The following is a 21266-nucleotide window of genomic DNA, read 5'->3' as shown; positions in this document are numbered from 1 at the left end:
TAAAATTAAATGGCGATTCGAGGCGATATTTTGTCTAATTTATAGTAAGTAGCTCCATTATCTTCAAGATAGAAAAACCAAATGGTTCAGAGTTATAAATTTGCACAATTCATCTACATCATTCAAGGCGAGCAAAATGCAATACGTAAGGCGTTTTCCTAGTTTTCATGATCCCCGTACATCCTCTCATTCTCCAAATTAACAATACAGATATTCCTCAACCTCCACGAGAGAATTAAAAAAAAAAACGAGAAGAATACGAGAATCATCACGTCTTTTACAATATCATCAAACTCAGTTGACGGTAACCTTGCCTATCATGCCGGCTCCTTGGTGGGGCGAGCAGTAGAAGCTGTACGTGCCTTTCTCGGTCAAGGTCACGGCATAGGTCTCGCCGGGGCCGTTCAACAGTTCCTCCTCCGGCATCGAGATCTTCGTCGCGTCCACGCCGCTCGGGATCTCGTCCTCGTCGAACACCACGTTGTGCGGGAACCCGGCGTAGTTCTTGAACACGATCTTCTCGCCGGAGCTCACCGTGAAGTTATTCGGCGCGAACACGAGCTCTCCCCCCTCGGCCCCCAGGAGGACCTCGATCGCCATGGCGTTGCCAGCCAGGAGGGCGCTCGTGGCGGTGGCGATGGCGGCGGCGCCGACGGCATCCTTCAGGGAGGCCCTCACGGCCATCCTAGGGGCCAGGGGGGCTGCGGGGACCCTAGCAGAGATGGCGGGCTTGGCGGGAAGGGCGGCCTTGAGGCCGGTGAAGGAGGGGATGGCGACGGCGGCGGAGGTGACGGCGGCCATTACTTCAGCTTAGAATGACTGAGTTGGTGCTCGTGTGGATGTTTTCTTGAGGCGCTGAGGATGAGGAAAGCAAGGGGGAAGGGAGGAGGAGAGGAGGGTTATAATGTGAGCTGAGAGTGAGAGATTGTGATTGTGTGGTCTAGAGCTGGTGACCGTGAATTTCTTTCTGAAGATGATGGAACTGGATGGGACAGAGATTATGAGGCCGAGCTGCCGAGATGACCGTTATCCGAGAGAGTCTCTCTCATTGGCTGAATTTCACGATTCCTCCTGACGTGGCGTGGGATGGATATGAAGAATGCCGTGCAAGGGGAAGGGACACAAATCTTGGGTTGGAGTTGAAATTGTTATCTGACCAAGTTGATGCATGAAAACCTTGACTAATAGGGCGATTAGAGGGTCGAATGTGCAAGACTCCTTCTCCTGCAGGACTGTCTCAAAATGCGATTGGAGCATCTCGATACACTAATTTCGATAATTTAGGAGCAGACAATATTTGGCATAGCCTCTTATATTCTCATAAGATAGATAGGATTGGACATGACGTCTCACAAATTACGCTTAGGTATATTGATAATTATGTGATCATTGTTACGTGGTTCAAATTTCATAATTCTCAATGTTACATGGTTCCTAAAAATCGCTGGAAGATTAGTGGAAGAAATTGGGCTTGAGTTAGGAAATAGATACCGCAATCTTCTCGTTTGTTTTCAATAGAACCTGAAAGGAACCTCGAGGATTAGCATGGCTCGAGAATAATCGCGGTCCATTCATCGTACCGGATATTTTCAACGTGGAAGGTGACGCAGCGCCTCACGCGGAGCACAAATTGAATTCTGGGTTCGTCTCCTTCTCAAACGTTGGATGGGGACAAACAATGCCGCATCTTCTTTGGATTTGGACAAACAATTTAGAATCCTGGAATTAGGAGCATCATCTCACGGCTTAGGATTGTATAGCACAAGATGAGCAAGAACCAAAGAGGAAGGAGCATATGATAAAATTCGTTATGTTACTCGTTCATAACCAAATAATTTTCCCACCTTATGAATTTGGATTGGGATTGAATAGAATAAGATAGGATTAGTAATTCTCCAAATATCCTTAGGATTGTATTTCATCGCATGTTTGATGTTTGATGTTATTTAAGATAGAATTAAAAATATTTGGAAATCTCATTTGTGCAACATAATCTCCTGCAATATCTAGATCTCATTGCTTGAGCTTCCTCACTGGCTTCTCAAACCCGCTCTCTTCAATTCCCTACGGTTCGTCTCCTTCATCGCCAGCGTCACTAGATCCACAGCCATCCTCCTCCAGACCGTAGTCCTCGCTGGTTCACTATAATAGAGGCGATTTGGACATCGGCAAAGACGAGCATTGGGTTGCCGAAGGCATTGCGAATCAACCTAGGGAGATTGCTCCCTTGAAAATCTGGTGGACGAGGCAACAATTGTCAATGTAGGGGCGGCGACAGGATGGTGGACGCTGTGCATGAAGCTCAAGTGCCACTTGACCGGGAAGCCGATGATTTGGCGGTAGTGAGGGGCGGAGAGGAGGGCGGACGGCATTGCGACACTGAGTAAAAAAAGGCGGATACGCTCCATTGTGGATGATGACCTTGTGCACTCTGTGAAAGGATTCGAGTTCTTCAATGGTGATGATGTATAACTTCTCCTTTTCACGTCGTCAGCAGTGGTTAGAGGCGATGGCAATTGCACATTGATCGGAAGCAACTATGATCAGCTGTTGTGGAGGTGGTCTTTGCACAGTGGTTAGCGAAGTCGAAAGCATCACTTTATTACTCCATTGTTTGAAGAGAATTATTAAGTTATTTTTTTTAAAATATTCAATCCAGAATTATCCCATTACTTAACCTGAATTTCTTATCCGGCATTTTATTTAGGTATATCCAAATTTATCCGATCTAGAGGACGTTGCCAAATTTTAGATAAGATATTTAATCATTCTATATGGACTCAAATTCGAACAATCAAACGTAACCTAAGAGCTCAAGGAAGTGTCATAAGTGGATTGCATGTAGGTCATGTGCTTAAGTTCAAACCCAATCTTCTTTGCATCTGAAACCAGAATTCATCAACGTTGCTGCACCCAAAACATACAAGCGGATTGATAGTGCATGCGCGAGATGACAAGGATGTTAGAGAATTTGTGGAAGACTGAAGATCCTAATAATCAGGATTAGTGTGAAAACATATGAAATACCTTACTATTCTCCGGCCATTGATGAAGTTTGATTGAAGCTCAGATTTGCAAAGCCTTGAATGATTGGTGAATGAATGTTTCTAGTCAATTGCCCTCTTAACGTTTATAATGTGTTTTCTAATTATTAGATTATTCATATAATAAGAGGGTTTGACGGATACCTATTTATATCATCATTCAAATCCCTTCAAATAACATCTCCCATCAAGACATCACACAACTTAATGCGGACAATAAAATGTCAATAGAATTAATTAATGTGAGCAATAATAAACTGAATGTGGGATCACATTATTGGAATCATAACACGGGAGGCCTCAAAGACATGGACAATGGCAACACACAAGCACATGCCAGAAGCATGCAATGCAATTGACGAGGTAACCAAGCATATAAATAGAATTCGACCAGGCTGCAATGCAAGAACTAGTCATCTTAGATGGCAAAACCCAGGTCCCATATAGAGGGTAGGTAGTATAAAATTATTAACTCCCAGCTCAATTTTAACGGGAATATAAAAACAAGCGAGTGAGGGCAAGAGTGAGGAATGGTAATGAGAGCTTCAGATAATTACAGTAATGTTCCCGAGAGTTTCAGATATCTTTTCGGTGATGAAAAACTTGCTCGGAGTCAATCTCATCATAGCTGAGGCAACACATACCACGGGAAGTACATAAAAGGCGAAGCATCTGTAATGATTTTAGTTTGCCAAAATATCAGGTATGCTAATAAAAATAAATGTTCAGACAGTGTATAAATGCGAAAAGCCTCTAAGCACCACAAACATATCTGGAAAAGGACCAGGAGGTCTGAGCAAGATTAGACGGTAGTACTAATTTAACCTAAACAAAGAGATGATCCAGCTGGAAAACATTTAGGATGCATGCTTCAGCAATCAGGAATACGGAAAAAAAAAGGTTTACCCCAAGTGAAATTGATAATGCCCACTCCTCAGTCAATAAGCAATTGAAGTGTTGGGAATGACCGATCCCGAAAATCAGATTCGACACTAAATCGAACCCCTAAATCGAATGTGGAAGACGAAGCCCGGAAAACACGTATCACCGATCGTAAAGCACACCACGGATTTGAGCGTACCTTGTTAGCCACAGATTAACACCGTCGTCAATGGAGGAAGAGAATCCGGTCGATGAAGCCTTGAAGGGAAGAAATTGGAAGCCGTATGCCTACTGTTCTTCGGGAGAGAAAACGCGCGGGAGAGAAGCGTACGTTGATTGTGCCAAAGGGTGCCTTCCCTCTCTCTCTCTCCTCCCTTTTATACCTTCCCCTTCCACGGGCCATATTCCCGTGGGCCGGGCTTTCTGGGCCCAGCATGGGCGGACGGGCCAACTCAGGCCCATCTCATAAATCCATCATCTCCCACTCGCACATGGTGGACAAAACCAACATGGGCGGACAGGCCCTACTCAGCCTCATCAGAGAAAAATCCATCATAGACTTTCTCTTAACATGGTGGGCCAAAAGAATTCTCTTTTCCTCTCTTCAACATTCATACCAGGTGAATAATCCGTGCGACCAAAGATACTTTGAGAGCTCGTTGCTATACATCGGTAGGAATATATAGCAGCTCATAATGAGCGTCACACTCCGAGTAGATTTAGTATGCAGCACCTAGATCGATCCATCACATTTATATCTCTCTTGATCTCTTTCAAACAATGATATATATATTGTATTCACAATTATGATTATCACAAAGACAGTCATAATTGGTTAACCGGTGAATACAAAACTACAATGTGATTCTCCAAAATCGGTCTTCCTCTTTCCTTCAAACTCTCAATTTCAGTTCAACTTGCTTTTCTAGAAATGTCCCATTAGATCGAATCAAACTCATGACCATTGGCAACATTCTAAGATAGCAAACACTAAATAGAAATCTTGAGAATAAGTAAGAGTCATGAGGGGACTAAAAAATTGAGGAACTCTTTTCCTCAAGAGTCTCACACGACATAAAAAAAAGTTGAGATCAAACTTTTGCCACTCTTATTGGTCGTCTCATGTATACGTAGTATGAAATACGTATTACGGTATCAACTCCTTTCCCATGGAGCGTATGTCTACACTTTCAATACCGTACGGATGATAGTTCGAGACATACCCAATGTCTAACTTGAGTTCACGTATCTACTCATTCACAAAATTCATCAGAACTCACATCTGGCATCTTAGACAAATAAAGTAAAACATGTGGGGTATTTTACTTTCAGACATAGTAAGTATTATGTCCTCATCTTAACACCTAGTTAGTTAAGGCGACATACGTGTTTTAAACTTGAGCTCTCGATTATCACCTAGATAATAAGCTTAAAAACAGTCTCATCTCTATTTATCACATAGTAAATAGAGGCGATTACCCGTGTGAGTGGGCTAATCTTATATCTGTCCGACATACTTCCTAACTTAAAGTAATGCACTGAGCATTAAGATGCATAAAGATCAAACAAAGATTCATAGGCATTAATGATGAATACACAAATTCATCAAATGTGAACTCTTAGGGAAATTACAATATTCAGTACATCATCCTCTACGCAATCCTAGAGATTTCACATGGCCACAAAACACATCTCTAGGTATTGGCTTTGTTATAGGATCTGCTACCATTCTATGCGTAGTATGTACTCTAAGTTCACATCCTTTCGTGCAACCATATCCTTGACAAAGTTATACTTGGTATCTATATGTTTGGTCTTACCATGATATTTTGGATCTTTGGTGTACACTTTTGCTGCTTGATTATCATAGTTAACTAATAACAAATCTGCAGCACTTTCAATAACACCTAAATGATCCAATAATCTCTTAAGCCAAACATCTTCTTATACTGCTGCTGATAATGCCACGAACTCAGTTTCCATCGTGGACAAGGCTATACACTTTTGTTTTTTTACTGCTCCAACATATGGTACCATTATTCGGTAAGAGAACAAACCCAGAGGTAGATTTCCTTTCATTTAAATCTCCTCCCCAATCAACACCAGAATAGCCTTAGAGTCGCAGATCCTTTTCCATAATAACTCAGCGTATAATCAGCAGTCCCCTTTAGATACCTCAGTATTCTCTTAACGGCTTATCAATGTGCTTGACCTGGATTGGATTGGTATCTACTCACCATTCCAACTGTAAAAACACACGCCAGGTCTTGTACACATCATAGCGTACATCAAGCTCCCAACAGCACTAGCATAATGAACATGTTTCATTTGTTCCTTCTCTTGTGGAGTCTTTGGACACAGTCTATGGCTCAATCCTTCACCTTTTGCAATAGGAGTGTCTATGGGTTTAATATCCCATATCCTTCAATTCAAAATTGGAAGACAACCAACTTTTGACAGTATTGACAAACTCCATATTACTTCCGGCAATTAGTATATCATCAACATATAATGATATGATCACAAATTGATCATTGGATCTTTTGATATATACATAATGATCCTTATCAATCATTGTCAAGTCATATGCCATTATGGCATTATGAAAACGTATATACTATTGTCTTGATGACTGCTTAAGACCATATATCGACCTCAAAAGTCGACATACTTTTTCTTCTTGGCCTTTCACTATGAAACCAGCAAGTTGTTCCATATATATTTCTTCCTCTAATTCTCCATTGAGGAAAGCAGTCTTTACATCCATTTGACGTAGCTCAAGATCCATACCAAACACTATTGCCAGAATTATGCGAATCAAGGTAAATCTCACTACAAAAGAAAATGTATCTTCATAATCAATTCCTTCTTATTGATTATACCTCTTCGCCACAAGGCGAGCCTTATGCCTTTCTATCGAGCCATCAGCCTTTCGCTTTATTTTGAGAACCCATTTGTTCCCAATAGCTCTGCGTCCTTTTGGCAGATCAACCAGTTCCCAGACTTGGTTTGATTTCATTGACTCCATTTCCTCTTCCATTGCATTAATCCATTTTTCCTTACTAGGGCAATTTAGAGTCTCATTAATATTTCTTGGCTCATCCTTATCTTACGGAGCAATCATAAAAGTTTCCCCTTCAATGTCAAAACGTCGACGGGGAATACTTTGGCGACTTGTTCGCCATATGGGAGATTGTACACTTAGCACATCATTCCCCATTATGCTCCCACTCGGATTAGATAATGACGATATCATCTCATCATGTGATTGTAATTGAGAATGAGTTGAATTCAATTCATCACATCTCATATTACTCCCACTTGGACAAACTCAACCAATATCATTATCTAGATCCAAGGTTTCAAATAGGAAGTAATCTTTCCCTATTTCGCCCTTCTTAGGAAATTCATCCACTAAGAATGTGACATCCCGTGATTCAAATTCAGTTATTCTCCCACTTTCCTGCTCACCTATGAACACATACCCTTTTGAGTGTTCGGAGTATCTCATTAAAATACTCTTATTTCCTTTAGGACTCAATTTCCCAAACTTGTGAGAGAACTCATGAGTATAGACAGCATAACCCCATGGCTTAAGTAAACTTAAGTCCGGTTTTCTACCTATCCATAACTCATATGAAGTGGAACTAACTGATTTGGAAGGCACCCGGTTAAGTATTTAGGCAGCAGTTAACAACGCATCACTCCAAGAAGTGATATGTAAGTTAGCATACACCATCATGGACCTAACCATTTCCAGTAGGGTTCTGTTTCTTCTCTCTGCAACACCATTTTGTTGAGGAGTATATGGAATAGACAACTATATTTCTATTCCTTTTCATCACATTATTTTTCGAACTCATCGATAAATATTCTCGACCTCGATTTGATCTCAATACTTTTATTTTCTTGTCTAATTGATTTTCAACCAAGTTCATAAACCTTTTGAAACAACTTATGCTTCAGATTTATGAGAAATCAAATAGACACATCCGAATCGAGTATAATCATCTATTAAGAGTGATGAAGTAAACAGTCCCATGCCTTCCTCTCACATTCATTGAACCACAATCGTCATAATGGATTAAATGCAGAGGAACGTTAGCTCTTTTACCTTTTCCAAATGATTTCCTTGTCGTTTTCCCTTCTAGGCAATGCTTACATATGGACAAATCGACTTATTCAATATTGCCCAACAAGCCCTCTTTGGCTAGTCTATTCATATGTTGTTGGCCAATATGACCAAGTCTAGCATGCCACACATTCACATCATTATCACATGAAGTAAAAGACGTGAAACAAAGGAATAACATATTGACATCACCACAGTCAACATTTAGTACAATAAAACCATTCAGTAAGTGACCACAACCATAGTAGTTTGTATCTAAACACAAATCTACATCGTTATTACGGAAGTTCACACTAAAAACAAGCTTAACCAACATCAAAACAGACAATTAAGTTTCGACGAATCTCAAGAGCATTTAGAACATCATGTAGGAACAAGTTGCGTCCACCACACATGTTCAGTTGGCAGGTGCCAATCCTTTTAACTTCAGCTCTGGAGTTGTTTTCCACATAGATCCACTCAGTTCTAGTTGGTATTCGTCGGAATTCCACGAAAGATCCTTTATCCTTCGCTACATCGTCTGTTGCTCCTGAATCTACAGTCCACAAAGGATTGGATTCAGCCAATAATTCAGAACTTGACACATAAGCAAAGTTCTCAAATGTACAAGAGGTGTATGTCTTCTTTGGCTCACGACAGGTCGCAAAGTATAGTGACCTTTCTTGTCACGGTTGTAACATTTCACCCTTGACATTTTCTTAACTTGAGGACGTTTTCCTCTCTTGTGTTGGTTAACTCTTGATTTCTTGCAATAAGGACTTGATCCTTTGCATTCCCACATATTGAACGAATCAATACGCTTGCGCTTAGAGCTCAAAAACCCTTTATGAGCTAGAACCAGCATTGCAAATATCTATTCTCAGCTCACATGCCGTTAAGCGGTCCTCTACCAGCTCAAGGTGGCGCAAAGCATCCTCAAGATCTTCCATAATATGGTCAAGAGCTTCTAGTGCTTCTTGCTTTTCCAGCACATATTGAATCTTCATATTCAATATTTCACAATAGTTGCCGTTCATATCAGCAATCACTTTCTTAAATGCTGAAACCATCAGTCTGAACACATCAGACATACATGCACGAATAATTAATGCCTATAATTTATGCATTCCTATTTACATAGACCCATCATATTAATGAATAATTTCAAGTAAGGTTTCAGAATCAAAAGGTCACTATGTTTCCAATCATCCTCCAAAATCCTAACTTAAAATTATCATTAATATGATTGTCATATGCAAAATCAATTCTATGAAGTCACAAAAACTTCTATAACTACCCACGCCTAACTACCCACAAAGAATCAGTGAATGAAAGCAAATATTATCTAACATCCAATAGAATAACAGAGCTTTCACATAATACAACTATACATTACACTAAGCAATATATACAAAGAAAAATATCAACATGGAAAGAGATATTTACATCTATAAAAAAAATCTCACAATTAATCTAAGAAATAATTAGGAAATGTCCATTCTAATCTATCAGCCAAAACATCGAGAAAATGAAGGTACATTTGCCAACCATGGAAGAACTTTTGAGAGCTCTCATGTCGCCACCAAGGCGCATTCATTTGCGCCACGTAGCGCACAATCTAAGGGTTGAAGTTTTGGCCAACTCAATCCTATAAGACTTTTTTTACAAAAGCTTCCACCAGCCTCCTATAACCCGGGACCACGTTGACCTCCCATAGCCGATCTAACACCGCTTGCCATTCAGGTGGAAGAGTGTTCAACAAAGCCGGCACCTTCTCAATATCCGGCATAAGATAACCATCATTGATGATTTCCTGTATCATCTGATTGACCTTGACCATATGTGATACTAAATCACCATCAAGCCACCGAAAATCAGCTAACTATTTCATCAGCCTTTTCAGTCTAGCTCTTCCTTCGTCCGTTCTCGGGATTGCAGGTATCCGTGCACTACGCATCATAGTTTCTACAACAAATGCAGAACTAAAATTGATCACTTATCATCCACAATAAACAAAATGGAAAACACATAAATTTCCATGATTCATGCAACAAATGCAGAATGAAAATGGATTACCTACAACCCACACAGACATAATTGAAAAAAAAGAAACAAATTCCTTCTTCTTTTTTTTTGGTCAACGGTCAACGGTCAAAGTCAACGGTCGGTCAACGGTCAACGGGTCAGGTCAACGGGTCAACGGGTCGGGTCAACAGGCGCGCGGGTCGGAGGACCGGTCGCACTGGACGGACCGGTCGGGCCGGTCGGACGAACCGACCGCACGTGCCGCGCGTGCGGTGGATGCCGACGCCACGCGTCGGCGGCACATGCCTCGCGCGTGAGCGTGCCGACGTCACGCGCACGTCATCCGCACGTGCGCGGCATGCGCAAGCGGGTCGGGTCGGGTCGGGTCGGTCGCCGGCAGGTGACCGCCGCCAACCGTAGTCGGCGATGACGTCATCGGAGCGGTTACCGACCGTTGGATGACGCCACGATGACGTCATCACGTGACGTCAACACGCGTCGGTCCGCGGACCGGCGCGTGCCGTGTCGCCGGCCGCCGGCGCGCACGTGCCGGTTCGGCACCGGCGCGTGTGGCGCACGCGCCGGCCATAGCAGCGCCGGGCGCGTGGCGCCCACGCGCAGCGGCTTGTGGCGCGCGTGTGGGCGCGTGCGGCGTCTTCCGGCGACGCACGACATGTCGCCGGACTTGTCTCATCGTCGCCTTTCACCCAAAGTGCCTTTAGAATTTGATTCCAACTTACGGAAACTCAGAAAAATGGCCGAACAACGCTCGGGTGTTGGGATTTTCGCCCCGATCCGTACGGCCGAAGATTTTTCGCGATAAATCAATCAAAAAACATCAAATTGATCTGGAAAACGTGAACTAGGGCTCTGATACCAATGTTGGGAATGACTGATCCCCGAAAATCAGATTCGACACTAAATCGAACCCCTAAATCGAATGCGGAAGACGAAGCCCTCGGAAAACACGTATCACCGATCGTAAAGCACACCACGGATTTGAGCGTACCTTGTTAGCCACAGATTAAACACCGTCGTCAATGGAGGAAGAGAATCCGGTCGATGAAGCCTTGAAGGGAAGAAATTGGAAGCCGTATGCCTACTTTCCTGTTCTTCGGGAGAGAAAACGCGCGGGGAGAGAAGCGTACGTTGATTGTGCCAAAGGGTGCGTCTCTCTCTCTCTCTCCTCCCTTTATACCTTCCCCCATCCACGGGCCCTATTCCCGTGGGCCGGGCTTTTTGGGCCCAACTTGGGCGGACGGGCCAACTCAGGCCCATCTCATAAATCCATCATGAAGAAACACGGATGATGCACAATCAAGCATCAAGATGTCCATGCGAGCTAACTCAATACAAGCCTAATCGAGGGATTCTCCGCCATCCACTCCGGAAACGGACATTTATTCCTCACTAGCAAAAAAAACCAAAGCTCGGTTACATCCGGATGAGCCGTCCCGATGCCAATGTCGCTCGGATCATGAAACTGTTCTCTAACAGTTTCACTTGAGAGAGAGACAGAGAGTGAAAGAGAACATAATCCCAGTCCACATATATGAAACAAGAAAATTGGAAGTTCCCATTTGGATCCGTAACCTGGTATGAACCCACCAAAGCTCGTATCAAATCTTAACTGTCCAACAATTTCAATGGTGGTACATTAAAGAATTGCAACTCCAACTCTTAAAAACCAAACAAAAACTCCAAACCACCACCACAAAGCCCTCTCCCATTAAGTGAGATCAGCAACATGAATCATCCTAAGCTATGATGCTGCATTTCATACCATATCTACCCGAATAACCAAGTACTCCAGGCATGAAAAGATAAACTTCAAATTATTAACACACCTCATCATTAGTCTCCATCCTCCAAGCTACAGCGCCTCTAAAAAAGATGGTGAAGATCCATCACATGCCTCATTCCACGACCGCAACTGCACGGGGAGAGACTTTTTGGAAACTTGCAAGGTTCGTCGAAAATTGCAAAAGCTGATCCGAGGAATAGCCCGCCTCTTAAACCAAGTGATCGAAGCTCCCAGTTCGATTTCCTCGATAACATCTTCTGATGGAGATGAACAATATCTCCAACACCCGTGCATTCCCAAGTATGTACTTGATAAACTTGATCGCAAATGGTTCCATCACGTGTGCATACAAATTAACCGTCTTGAGCTTGTTTAGAAGGCAATGATGACCAGTGTGGTCAGGTGAACTCCAGTAACTCATCCCGTCAATTCTCACTGCTTGCTCCCATATATTTCCCTGACAGATAGCCAAACAAAGTGCAATCATGAATAAATCCAATGGATCCATAATTCGAACTTAAGTCAGTTTACTCCGCGAAAACGAGTGGTTCCTTTTTACTGTGCTTTTTTTTAGACTAATCCTTAATTTTCTATACGATTAAATTATAAATAAAGATGTTAAAATTTAGATGTTAACAGTTATTACTCGATAAAATTGATGCAAATTGGTTTTTTCTTGTGATGTGTCCATGCTAAATATCAAAAGAAATGACAAGATTTTCGGCCAATTTGGCATTATGCGATTCTTGTTTGCCTCTAAGTTGAATTAGCATCAAAGAATATTTTGAGTTTTATTTATTGCTATGTTTGTACACATTAGCTTTGGATAGTTGCTGAAAAGATTCACTGCCATATACAATCACATGTGATGATATTTGAATCAATTCAAACTTTCTGATTATGAGATGAAACTGGTATATGTGTGCTTTTTCAAAATAAGTAAACATAAGGCCAGGAAACTTAAAGTTGTACTTAGTTTGGGCTATACGAAGTTTGTTTGGACAACCTATTTCTTTTGCAATTGAACCAAACAATTTAATTTCTGTATCTCTAGTGCCTTGGTGTTAGCGTTTGTGATGTGCCGATGCTTTTGGTGGGTGAATTGACTGCCTTCTTTGCTGACTGGAAAAGTAAGGTTGTTAAGCATACTCTTACATATCTACGCACAACAATATGCATTGCAGTGATCATTAACTGCGGGTATTTGATGGCATGTCTTTATACATACTTGCTTGGGAATATAATGCGGGTCTCTATCTGTGCATATGCTCGAACATGTGTTAGTATTTGCTTCATGATAATGTGTATGTTTGATAAATACACAAAAATGTGATAATCCTCTCTCATCCATGCACATATAGAACTTCTCTAGCATTAGAAGCGACCTCATTGGTATCTCTTATTTAAATAGTAATTGACTAACTTACAGTTAAAAGGAAAGATTCCTCAGGTTTATTTTCAACATAAATTATATAATTAATCAGTAACTTACTAACTTTTAATCAGATTCGCATCTTTAAGTTACTAATTTCTAAAGAACTCGATAACTTACTACTGCCTTTATTGTTGATAGATTGCTGACATTATTGATAAAGTACCATCAACATGCTTGACCAACAAGTCGCAGCTACACGAATCTATCAATGATCATGTTACGATGTTACCGTGCCCAGAAATTTATTCCTTTGTTGGAAAAGGACTATTAGAATACTCAATAATGATGATGCCGATCATGGTATTGCTCATTCTTCCGAACAGAACCATGAGATGTATCTTGACCTGAATCATAACTTATCCAGTTCTTCAACAGGATCACCCCACAGTGAAATACTCCAATGTCGTTTATTACATTGGATATACATGCAACGGATGCCTCGTAAGCAACATGGTACCGTCCAAACTTGATAGTGCCCTTTTAAGATTCACGTACAGCATCATGACATCATTGAATCGACAAGAGTTGAATTCTCTGCACTCATCATTCCCTCTCCTTCAAGAAATTCCTGCCTTGGCATGATGGAGAAGAATTTCAATTTTGGGGCGACATTAAACGAAAGAAGCACGAAGGGACAGCTGATATGAAGAACTTCCCTTGCTGATTGACGATATGCAAGTACATAAAGTAACGAAATCGTCCGTTTATTACAACCAGAGAACAGTGATTTCAATCCCCTTTACAAGAAAAAAGAGAATGATGGTACAAATTGGTATACGGAAAGAATGATCTTTACAGAAAGACAATGGACGCATTTGGTAGTTATATTGTAAGAAGAGGGTAATTCTATATACAGTTCTTCATAATATGCTCAACTCCCAACAGAGCAGGTAAAACAGAGCACCAGTGACGATGAGGCGGAGCGGAAGTCTTTTCCCTTTTCTAGAGATTGGAGAACTTAGGGAAAAAAATTTGTGTTCAGGTCATTGCACAAATGCGCATTTCCACATCCTTCAAATTGGATCAGCTCTGTTCAGGTTTATGGGATTGGCGGCAGTAGTTCCTGATGAACAAGAAGTAGAATGAGCATTTATTGCAGTGAAAAAATATAGCGACGATGAGGAGAGAAGTTACAGAATTACCTCAGAGAACTGCAGATGCCCGTGGTGCACATTGGAAGATTTGACGATTGTTTCCCACTTGGGATCAATAGTAGCTGACTCTAAAGCATGTTTCCCATTTACAGCATTTACACCAAGAGAAGATCATGAAGATGGCTTCTTGGAGGCAATGGAGGGCAACGTTCGCGATAACCATGAGCCCAGAGATTTTGGTAAAGGAGGGGGAAGGAGCAAGGGTGAACAGGCCCTGGAAGGATTCTGATGATCAACTAATCTCATAAGTGCCTCCCTTTCTAAATCAATTTAACCATCTCTACCGAATTTTGAGCTGGTCTCCCTTATGCCTGCTCGAGTAAGAGTTTGATCGTGTCTAGACAAGTCAACATCTATACCCTCATTCAATCTGTCAGAAGAAGGGGGGACGGGGGAGTCTCTGAAATGCAAACCTTCAGATTCAGATTTTGTCTTTTTCTCCAGGTGCTCGATGTTTTCGATATCCAGAGAAGAAGAGTCCACTAAAATAGCTTTACCAAATGTCTTTGAATGCTCGGAAATTGTTTCCAGGAACAGAATAAAAAAGAATCATCTCTAAGTAGAAATTATTTCCGGAAATAGAATGGTTACCAACTGTATCCTAAAATTCCGTATCCTACTGTCAGCTCCCAATTGGTTGCAGGCATCAACCAAAAGATACAAGTCAATATCTTAGGGCAGAATTATAGTAGCCAAAGCCTGTGGTAACTGCACATGCAACTGATTTCCACAGAAGACGGCTGCCTTCTCAAAGTGGAAGGAATTCCAATATGAGATGGAAAGACAACTAAAGATCAGCTTTTAGAATGAGACTGGAAAAATTTTGCTGCTTCTGATTCATCAAAATCAAGAACTTGGCAGCTCATAACAATGCAAAACATCTGACTTGATGCCTCATTTGAGACTGGTAAAACTGAAACCAAATTTGCATCCAGCTCTCAGGAGCCTCTGTTCTATATGTTTATGAATACAACAGTACAACTAATGGCAAACCAGCTGAGAATATTGACTGTCTTGCTGGAGACCAAACATTTCTAGATTACCGATAATTCTGAGGTAAAATTTTAGACAACCAATAGAAAGTGCAATTCCAGTAGATGGATTAAAGAGTCAAGGAAAGGTGAAAAGGCATCGTCACATCTTTTTATGTTGTAAATGCATCCACAAATGGAAGAGAACAATATACAAAGATGGACAAGATAGAAAACAGAGATGCTGTCACAGTAGACAGTAGTTAGAATTTCAGAAAGAACAAAAAGAGCACCATCCACAGGGACTTCATTCATTATCAAGAAATACATATGCAGCACTAAACAACACTTGTAAACCACATAGAAGTCTTTGAAAGTCATCTGATTTCATATGTAAAGAGTTTTGAGCTACACAAATCATATTAGATACAGACCCTGATGAATACAGAATTCACTAATTATAGTAAACACACTATATGATTAATTAAGCACAATGTGATATTGGCAATTTAACATCTCCATTCCAATAATAATGTTGTACTATCTATACCCTTAAGGACAAAGCAATCTCAATTTCTAACTAGATATATTTTCAACCGATGAGAATTCATTGATGATATACAATGTTACCATAAATACAAAGAGCCCATCAAAAGTGATGATCCAAACTATACACACAACAATTCACAAAATCACCGAGGAGAATGTACAATTTGGCACCACTGATTTCACTAGATTGGAAATACATCATTGGTCTCATCACCATCATCAGTAATATTCAAGTAGTTGAAGCCAACGTCCCACTTGGGTTCCTTGTAATTAAAGGTTGGGTTCACGTAGCACTTCATCTCATGAAACAGGTTCAGATTGTCCACCAGCTTGTGAAAGATATTGCAACCACAACACTGCAAAAGACACGACAGAGCCCATTTCCTTATTCTAAGCTAAACGATCAATCATACTGAGAAATCAGCTACGTGATAAATATAGCAAATTGCCCCTCCTATCACGCAAACAAACTCATCATCATCAACGGAGACTCAAGTCCTTTTTTTTTTCCTCTTCAGTGTCAGCAAATTACCTGAACAAAGACGGTGCCATCGGTGTAGGCGTGTGGATTGATGGCGCGAGTGGTTCGCTGACCGCAGACGTTGCAAGTGAAGGCGACTCGCATCCGCCGGCGAGGCGATTTGGTGAAGAGGGACCACGGGAAGGTCGACACCCTCTCCGTGCCCGATCCTCCCTCGGCGCCCGCAGGAGCCACGGGGCCTTCCATTCCAGAATCCGTGGTCCAGCCTCTCACAGAAGCGGCACTCAACACCAATCCCATGGCCGCGTCCTGGTTTCGGTCACGACCCGAAAACGGTAAGCCACTCAATCACACCCATCACTCCGAAATTTCAGCTAATGTCGAAACTCCCGTCGCCGATCAAGCGATCGCGGGCCAATTACCTTGGAGAGAGTGCGGTTGCTGAGGACGGGGAGCAGATTCGGCTCGCCGGAGTCGGAACGTAGGCCGGAGTCCCTGTCGTTCTCTGTCGAAAACAAACGAAGCCCTCTTCGTTAGACGAAGAATGAAACGAGGCGGGGAGGATGATGAGAGCGAGGAGTGAAGAGCGCTTTTCGTTTTTACTCTTGGAGGGCGCGAGGAAGCGGACGAATCTGGCGGAGAGTCGGTCGGCCTGGCCGGAGAGAAGATGGAGAGAGGCGGCGAAGGCGAAGTGGAGAAGATGGTCGCGGCGGCGGAGGCGGAGGCGGAGGAGGCGAGAGCTTCCATGGCGATGGCTTGTTTGTCGCAGAGAGAGGTGCTGAGTTTTGCTTTTGTGGTTAGTTCGATTCGAAACTGAATTTTCAGCATGGGGGGAGGTCAAGGGGAGAGGACAGCCACTAATTAAAATGCTATGACATTAAAAAAAAAAAAAAAAAAAGACAAGGAAATAAAAAAGGATTAGTACCTCAGAAAATCTCGTACAATGTCTATTATAATATAAATACCTTGAAAATTTGTACATTGTAACGCACTACCCATCATAAAATATCCCAAACATATCCCGGATGCAGTTTAAAAATTTGAATTTTTCGTGACATAATAAAAGTTGAGAATATTTTTAACATATGACCAGGTTAAAATTTTTGGTGATATAAAATAAAGTTTAAGGTATTTAGATTATAATGGGTGTAGTTTTTTTTTTTTGGGTATTTTTCCAGTTAAAAATAGCTCAAATGGGGTGGCTCCTACTAATATTTGATTTTCTTAATTATATATGTAACACCATGAAATTAAAATATTAACATTATTTTTTTTGCTTGATTGTTTAATATATAAAATATTATAAGTACTTGTCAAGAAAACTCATTTTCAATAAATCATGTTAATGGTAATTTTATGTTGCTAAAATATCCACTTTTCACAGTATTGTTCCCCAATTTGTTGTTTGTCCATACCAATCTATCTTTTGTGGTCGGGAGGCCTATGGGGATAGCTATGATTTTCGAGACTCGTTGATCATCAAACATGGACCTTAACAGAGGTTCTTTCCATTGTGCTGCTTCCATATCTATTAAATCAACAACTTTGAGTGGTTCATTTCTTGTCGCCGAGCCACCTATTGGTCCATCCTAGAGGCCTTTTATGTTCTCTAATAGAATTTTTTTTCCCATTTCCAACTGCCCACCTAATTTGAGGGGCTATAGCATCTCTACCTATCAGAAGGCTTTGCTAACCCCACGACAAACAAAAACCTTTCCTAGTTATCCAAAAATCACAATTTGGAAAATAGAGCCCCTTCATAATTTGACTCCAAAGAGTATCCGAATGCTGGGGAATTTGCCAAACTTGTTTCCCTAACATAACTTTGTTAAACACTAGTAAGTCCTTAAAGCCGAGACCCCCTTCATCCTTCCTAAGCTTCAGAACTTCCCATCTTCTCCAATGTAGGTTGGTTGTTTTATTGCTATTCCTCCACTAGAAATTATCTATTTTCTTTTCGATGGCTTTACAAATGGAGACTCGGATTTTAAACACGGACATCGCACATTGAGGAATTGCCTACACCACTGATTTAAGAAGTATTTCTTTCCCTACTTTTGACAGCAAGTTTTCCTTCCAACTCTCAAATTTCATGTTGACCCTTGCAAGTATCCAGACAAACAATTCTTTCTTTGAGTCACCCCAATCCAACGAGATTCCTAGATATTTCCTTGTTTTATCAATTTATGGGACTCTCAACTCCGACACCATATTCCACCTTAATTTCGCGGGCAACCTTTGATGAAATATATTCTGATTTGTTTAGGTTTATAGTTTGGCTTGATGCAAACGGTACTGGTGTAGAATAGCTACCAGATTTTGACACTCCACTATTGTACCATCTAGGGAAAATGATAGAATCATCTGCGAATAATAGATGTGAAAGGGTGGGACAATTTCTATTCAGTTTAATTCCATGAAGCGTACTTGCTATTATGGCTTCTTTCATTATATGAGATAGGACATTAGCCACTAAAATAAAGAAATAGGGGGATAGTGGATCTCCTTGGCGTATACCTTGAATTGGCTTAAAGTATGGCATAGGTTCCCCATTAAACTTAATACTAAATGAAACTATAGAAACACACAACATGACCCACTGCACCCACTTTTCACAGAAACCCATCTTAGTTAGACAATCTTGGAGAAAATCTCACTCTATTCGATCGTAGGCCTTCTACATATCAAGCTTTAAGACAGCTTGGAATTTCGTTTTCCTCTCACATGTTCTTAATCTATGAAAAAACCTCTTGTATAATCAAAATATTATCTTGAATCTGCCTACCCCCTACAAAAGCGTTTTGTGCTACTGCAATTTAGGTTTTGTAGTAAAGGTTTCAGCCTAGTTGCAAGGATTTTGGAGATAATTTTATAAATAAAATTGCATAGGCTTATAGGTCTGAATTGTTCTAACTTTTCGGGGTTTGGGTTTTTGGGGATGAGGATTCTATTTAAATCTAGGTTTAATTGCCCGGTATCAAAGAATTTTTGCACCTCCTTGAAGATATCCTACTTAATTTCCTACCAATGATGCTGGAAAAATAATCCCTTCAATCCATCCGGCCCTGGAGCTTTAGTAGCTCCTATTTGGTGAGTGGCATCAATAATTTCCTCCAAAGTAACAAGTTTAGTTAGCTTTTGCTTCACATGTACATCAACCAAGCTTGGTATTTGACTTAGGATAGGCTGGAAGTTTCTAAGGCCCACTGACGTGTAAAGGTTGTTAAAGAAATTTTCTGTCATTTCCTTGAGATTCTCCTTGTTTCTTATCCACTCCCCTTCTACATTCTTTAGCATAGAAATGTGGTTTCTATTTCTCCTTTGTATAGTTATTGCATGAAAGAACTTTGTGTTTCTATCCCTCCATTTCAGCCAATTGATTCTAGATCTCATTCTCCAAAACATCTCCTCTTATCGCCACAGGAGTTCAATCTCTTGATTGATTTACTGAACTCTCTAACTATCATAATGTATTTCAGGACTATTCATCAAAGTTTGAAGTTCATTTTTCAGCCAAAATATTCTTTTTTGTGCATTTGGGAATCTTTTTTTTACTCCATTCAGAAAACTGTTTAGTCACTAGGTTTAGTTTCTCCGCAATGCTCCTTCCTAGGGGTTCTAAATTAGACCATACTCTCTTCATAATGCACTAGCATTCCTCATCTTCTATCCAAAAAGCTTCATATCTAAATTTCTTCCTCCTATGTTCATTCTTTGGTGAAATTGATAAAACGAGTGGACTGTGGTTAGAGTCAATAGCTGGTAGGGCTATAACTTTTGCATTTGGATAAGCAACCCTCCACTCCATAGAACATAGAGCCGTGTCCAGCCCCTTCTTTACAAATTCGTCTCCTCCTCTTTGATTGGTCTAGGTAAATGCACACCCCTTGCATTCCAAATCTATCAGAGAACAAGTATGAAGGAAATCTCTAAAAGCTGTAAGTCGAAAATGTTCTGTCATCCTTTTCCCCACTTTCTCCTAATGATATAAGATTTCATTAAAGTCACCCATGCATGACCAAGGTAGGAAGTTTGTAACACTTGTTTTTTGAATATCCTCCCATAATAGGATTCTTTCTTTGAAATCATTTGGGGCATGTAGGAAAATTATTCTCACAATCTGTCTAATTTTTTTAAGTTGGCAATGCACATTTATTAAGTTATCATAATGCGATTCAACTAATATTTTTACCTGGTCGTCCCTGAAGATAGCCAAGCCCCCTGCAATTCCTTTTGGACCCACAAAGCTGTTTTAAAATTTATGTCGTCTTCTCAACTTTAGCACCATTTGCTCTTGATTTTTTGTTTTCATTAAAAAGATTATGCTGGGCCTTTCCTAAGTCACTAAAACTCTCAAAGCTTGAATTGTCTGGGGTGAGCCCAACCTTTGACAATTCCAACTCAAAAATTTCATGAGTGGCTTATTAGGGCTAGCTACCAAAACCCGCTAAATATCCTTCTCCTCCACTGTTAGAGGGTTATCCACCAATTATGATGTTTCAATTGATAGCGATTTTGAATATTGCATACCGTACAGGCAAAATCTCTTCCCTCTTTTTAGTTGTAGGAAGTTTGGTGCCTCTAGCTTTATACCTAACCAGACTGTGTTCAGCTTCTAGGATTTCCTGCATCTCAATTTCCAATTCCCTAAGTTGTTCTTTACATAGCACCATAGTAGACTCATCGTCTAAAGCTACGACAACATTCAACATCTTTGTCTCCATTTGATGACTGGGTTAAGTCACGGCAGTGAAGGATGACGCAGCTTGTTTTTATTTTTATTTTTGAATGAGCGAATCATAAGTCGACT

General features: G+C 40.9%; 2 protein-coding genes across 2 annotated transcripts; both read right to left on the bottom strand.

Annotated features, from left to right (window-relative positions):
• Window positions 1-69: 69 nt before the first annotated feature.
• LOC104450434 (plastocyanin) lies at window positions 70-970 on the bottom strand. Its single transcript, XM_010064985.3, has one exon. The coding sequence runs from the start codon at window positions 799-801 to the stop codon at window positions 295-297; it is 507 nt and encodes a 168-aa protein (XP_010063287.2). The 5' UTR covers window positions 802-970; the 3' UTR covers window positions 70-294.
• Window positions 971-13989: 13019 nt separating this feature from the next.
• Window positions 13990-17275, bottom strand: LOC104450433 (DNL-type zinc finger protein). Its single transcript, XM_010064984.3, has 5 exons — window positions 17060-17275; window positions 16879-16961; window positions 16508-16765; window positions 14444-16331; window positions 13990-14364 (listed from the first exon to the last, which is right to left on the bottom strand). The coding sequence occupies exons 3-4, from the start codon at window positions 16754-16756 to the stop codon at window positions 16158-16160; spliced, it is 423 nt and encodes a 140-aa protein (XP_010063286.3). The 5' UTR covers window positions 16757-16765; window positions 16879-16961; window positions 17060-17275; the 3' UTR covers window positions 13990-14364; window positions 14444-16157.
• Window positions 17276-21266: the final 3991 nt, after the last annotated feature.

This window comes from Eucalyptus grandis, chromosome 6 (assembly GCF_016545825.1).
Source record: "Eucalyptus grandis isolate ANBG69807.140 chromosome 6, ASM1654582v1, whole genome shotgun sequence".
In the NCBI taxonomy this organism is placed as follows: domain Eukaryota; kingdom Viridiplantae; phylum Streptophyta; class Magnoliopsida; order Myrtales; family Myrtaceae; genus Eucalyptus; species Eucalyptus grandis.
The sequence above is the reverse complement of the archived record's forward strand: the minus strand, read 5'-3'. Positions and strand labels throughout refer to the sequence as shown.

Excerpts from the sequence above, each read along its gene's own strand:
- LOC104450433 (XM_010064984.3), bottom strand. The coding sequence starts at position 16,756 with ATGGGATTGGTGTTGAGTGCCGCTTCTGTGAGAGGCTGGACCACGGAT. Across the intron at positions 16,332-16,507 it reads ATGGCACCGTCTTTGTTCAG|TGTTGTGGTTGCAATATCTT; the intron begins GTAATTTGCTGA and ends TGTCTTTTGCAG.
- LOC104450434 (XM_010064985.3), bottom strand. The coding sequence starts at position 801 with ATGGCCGCCGTCACCTCCGCCGCCGTCGCCATCCCCTCCTTCACCGGC.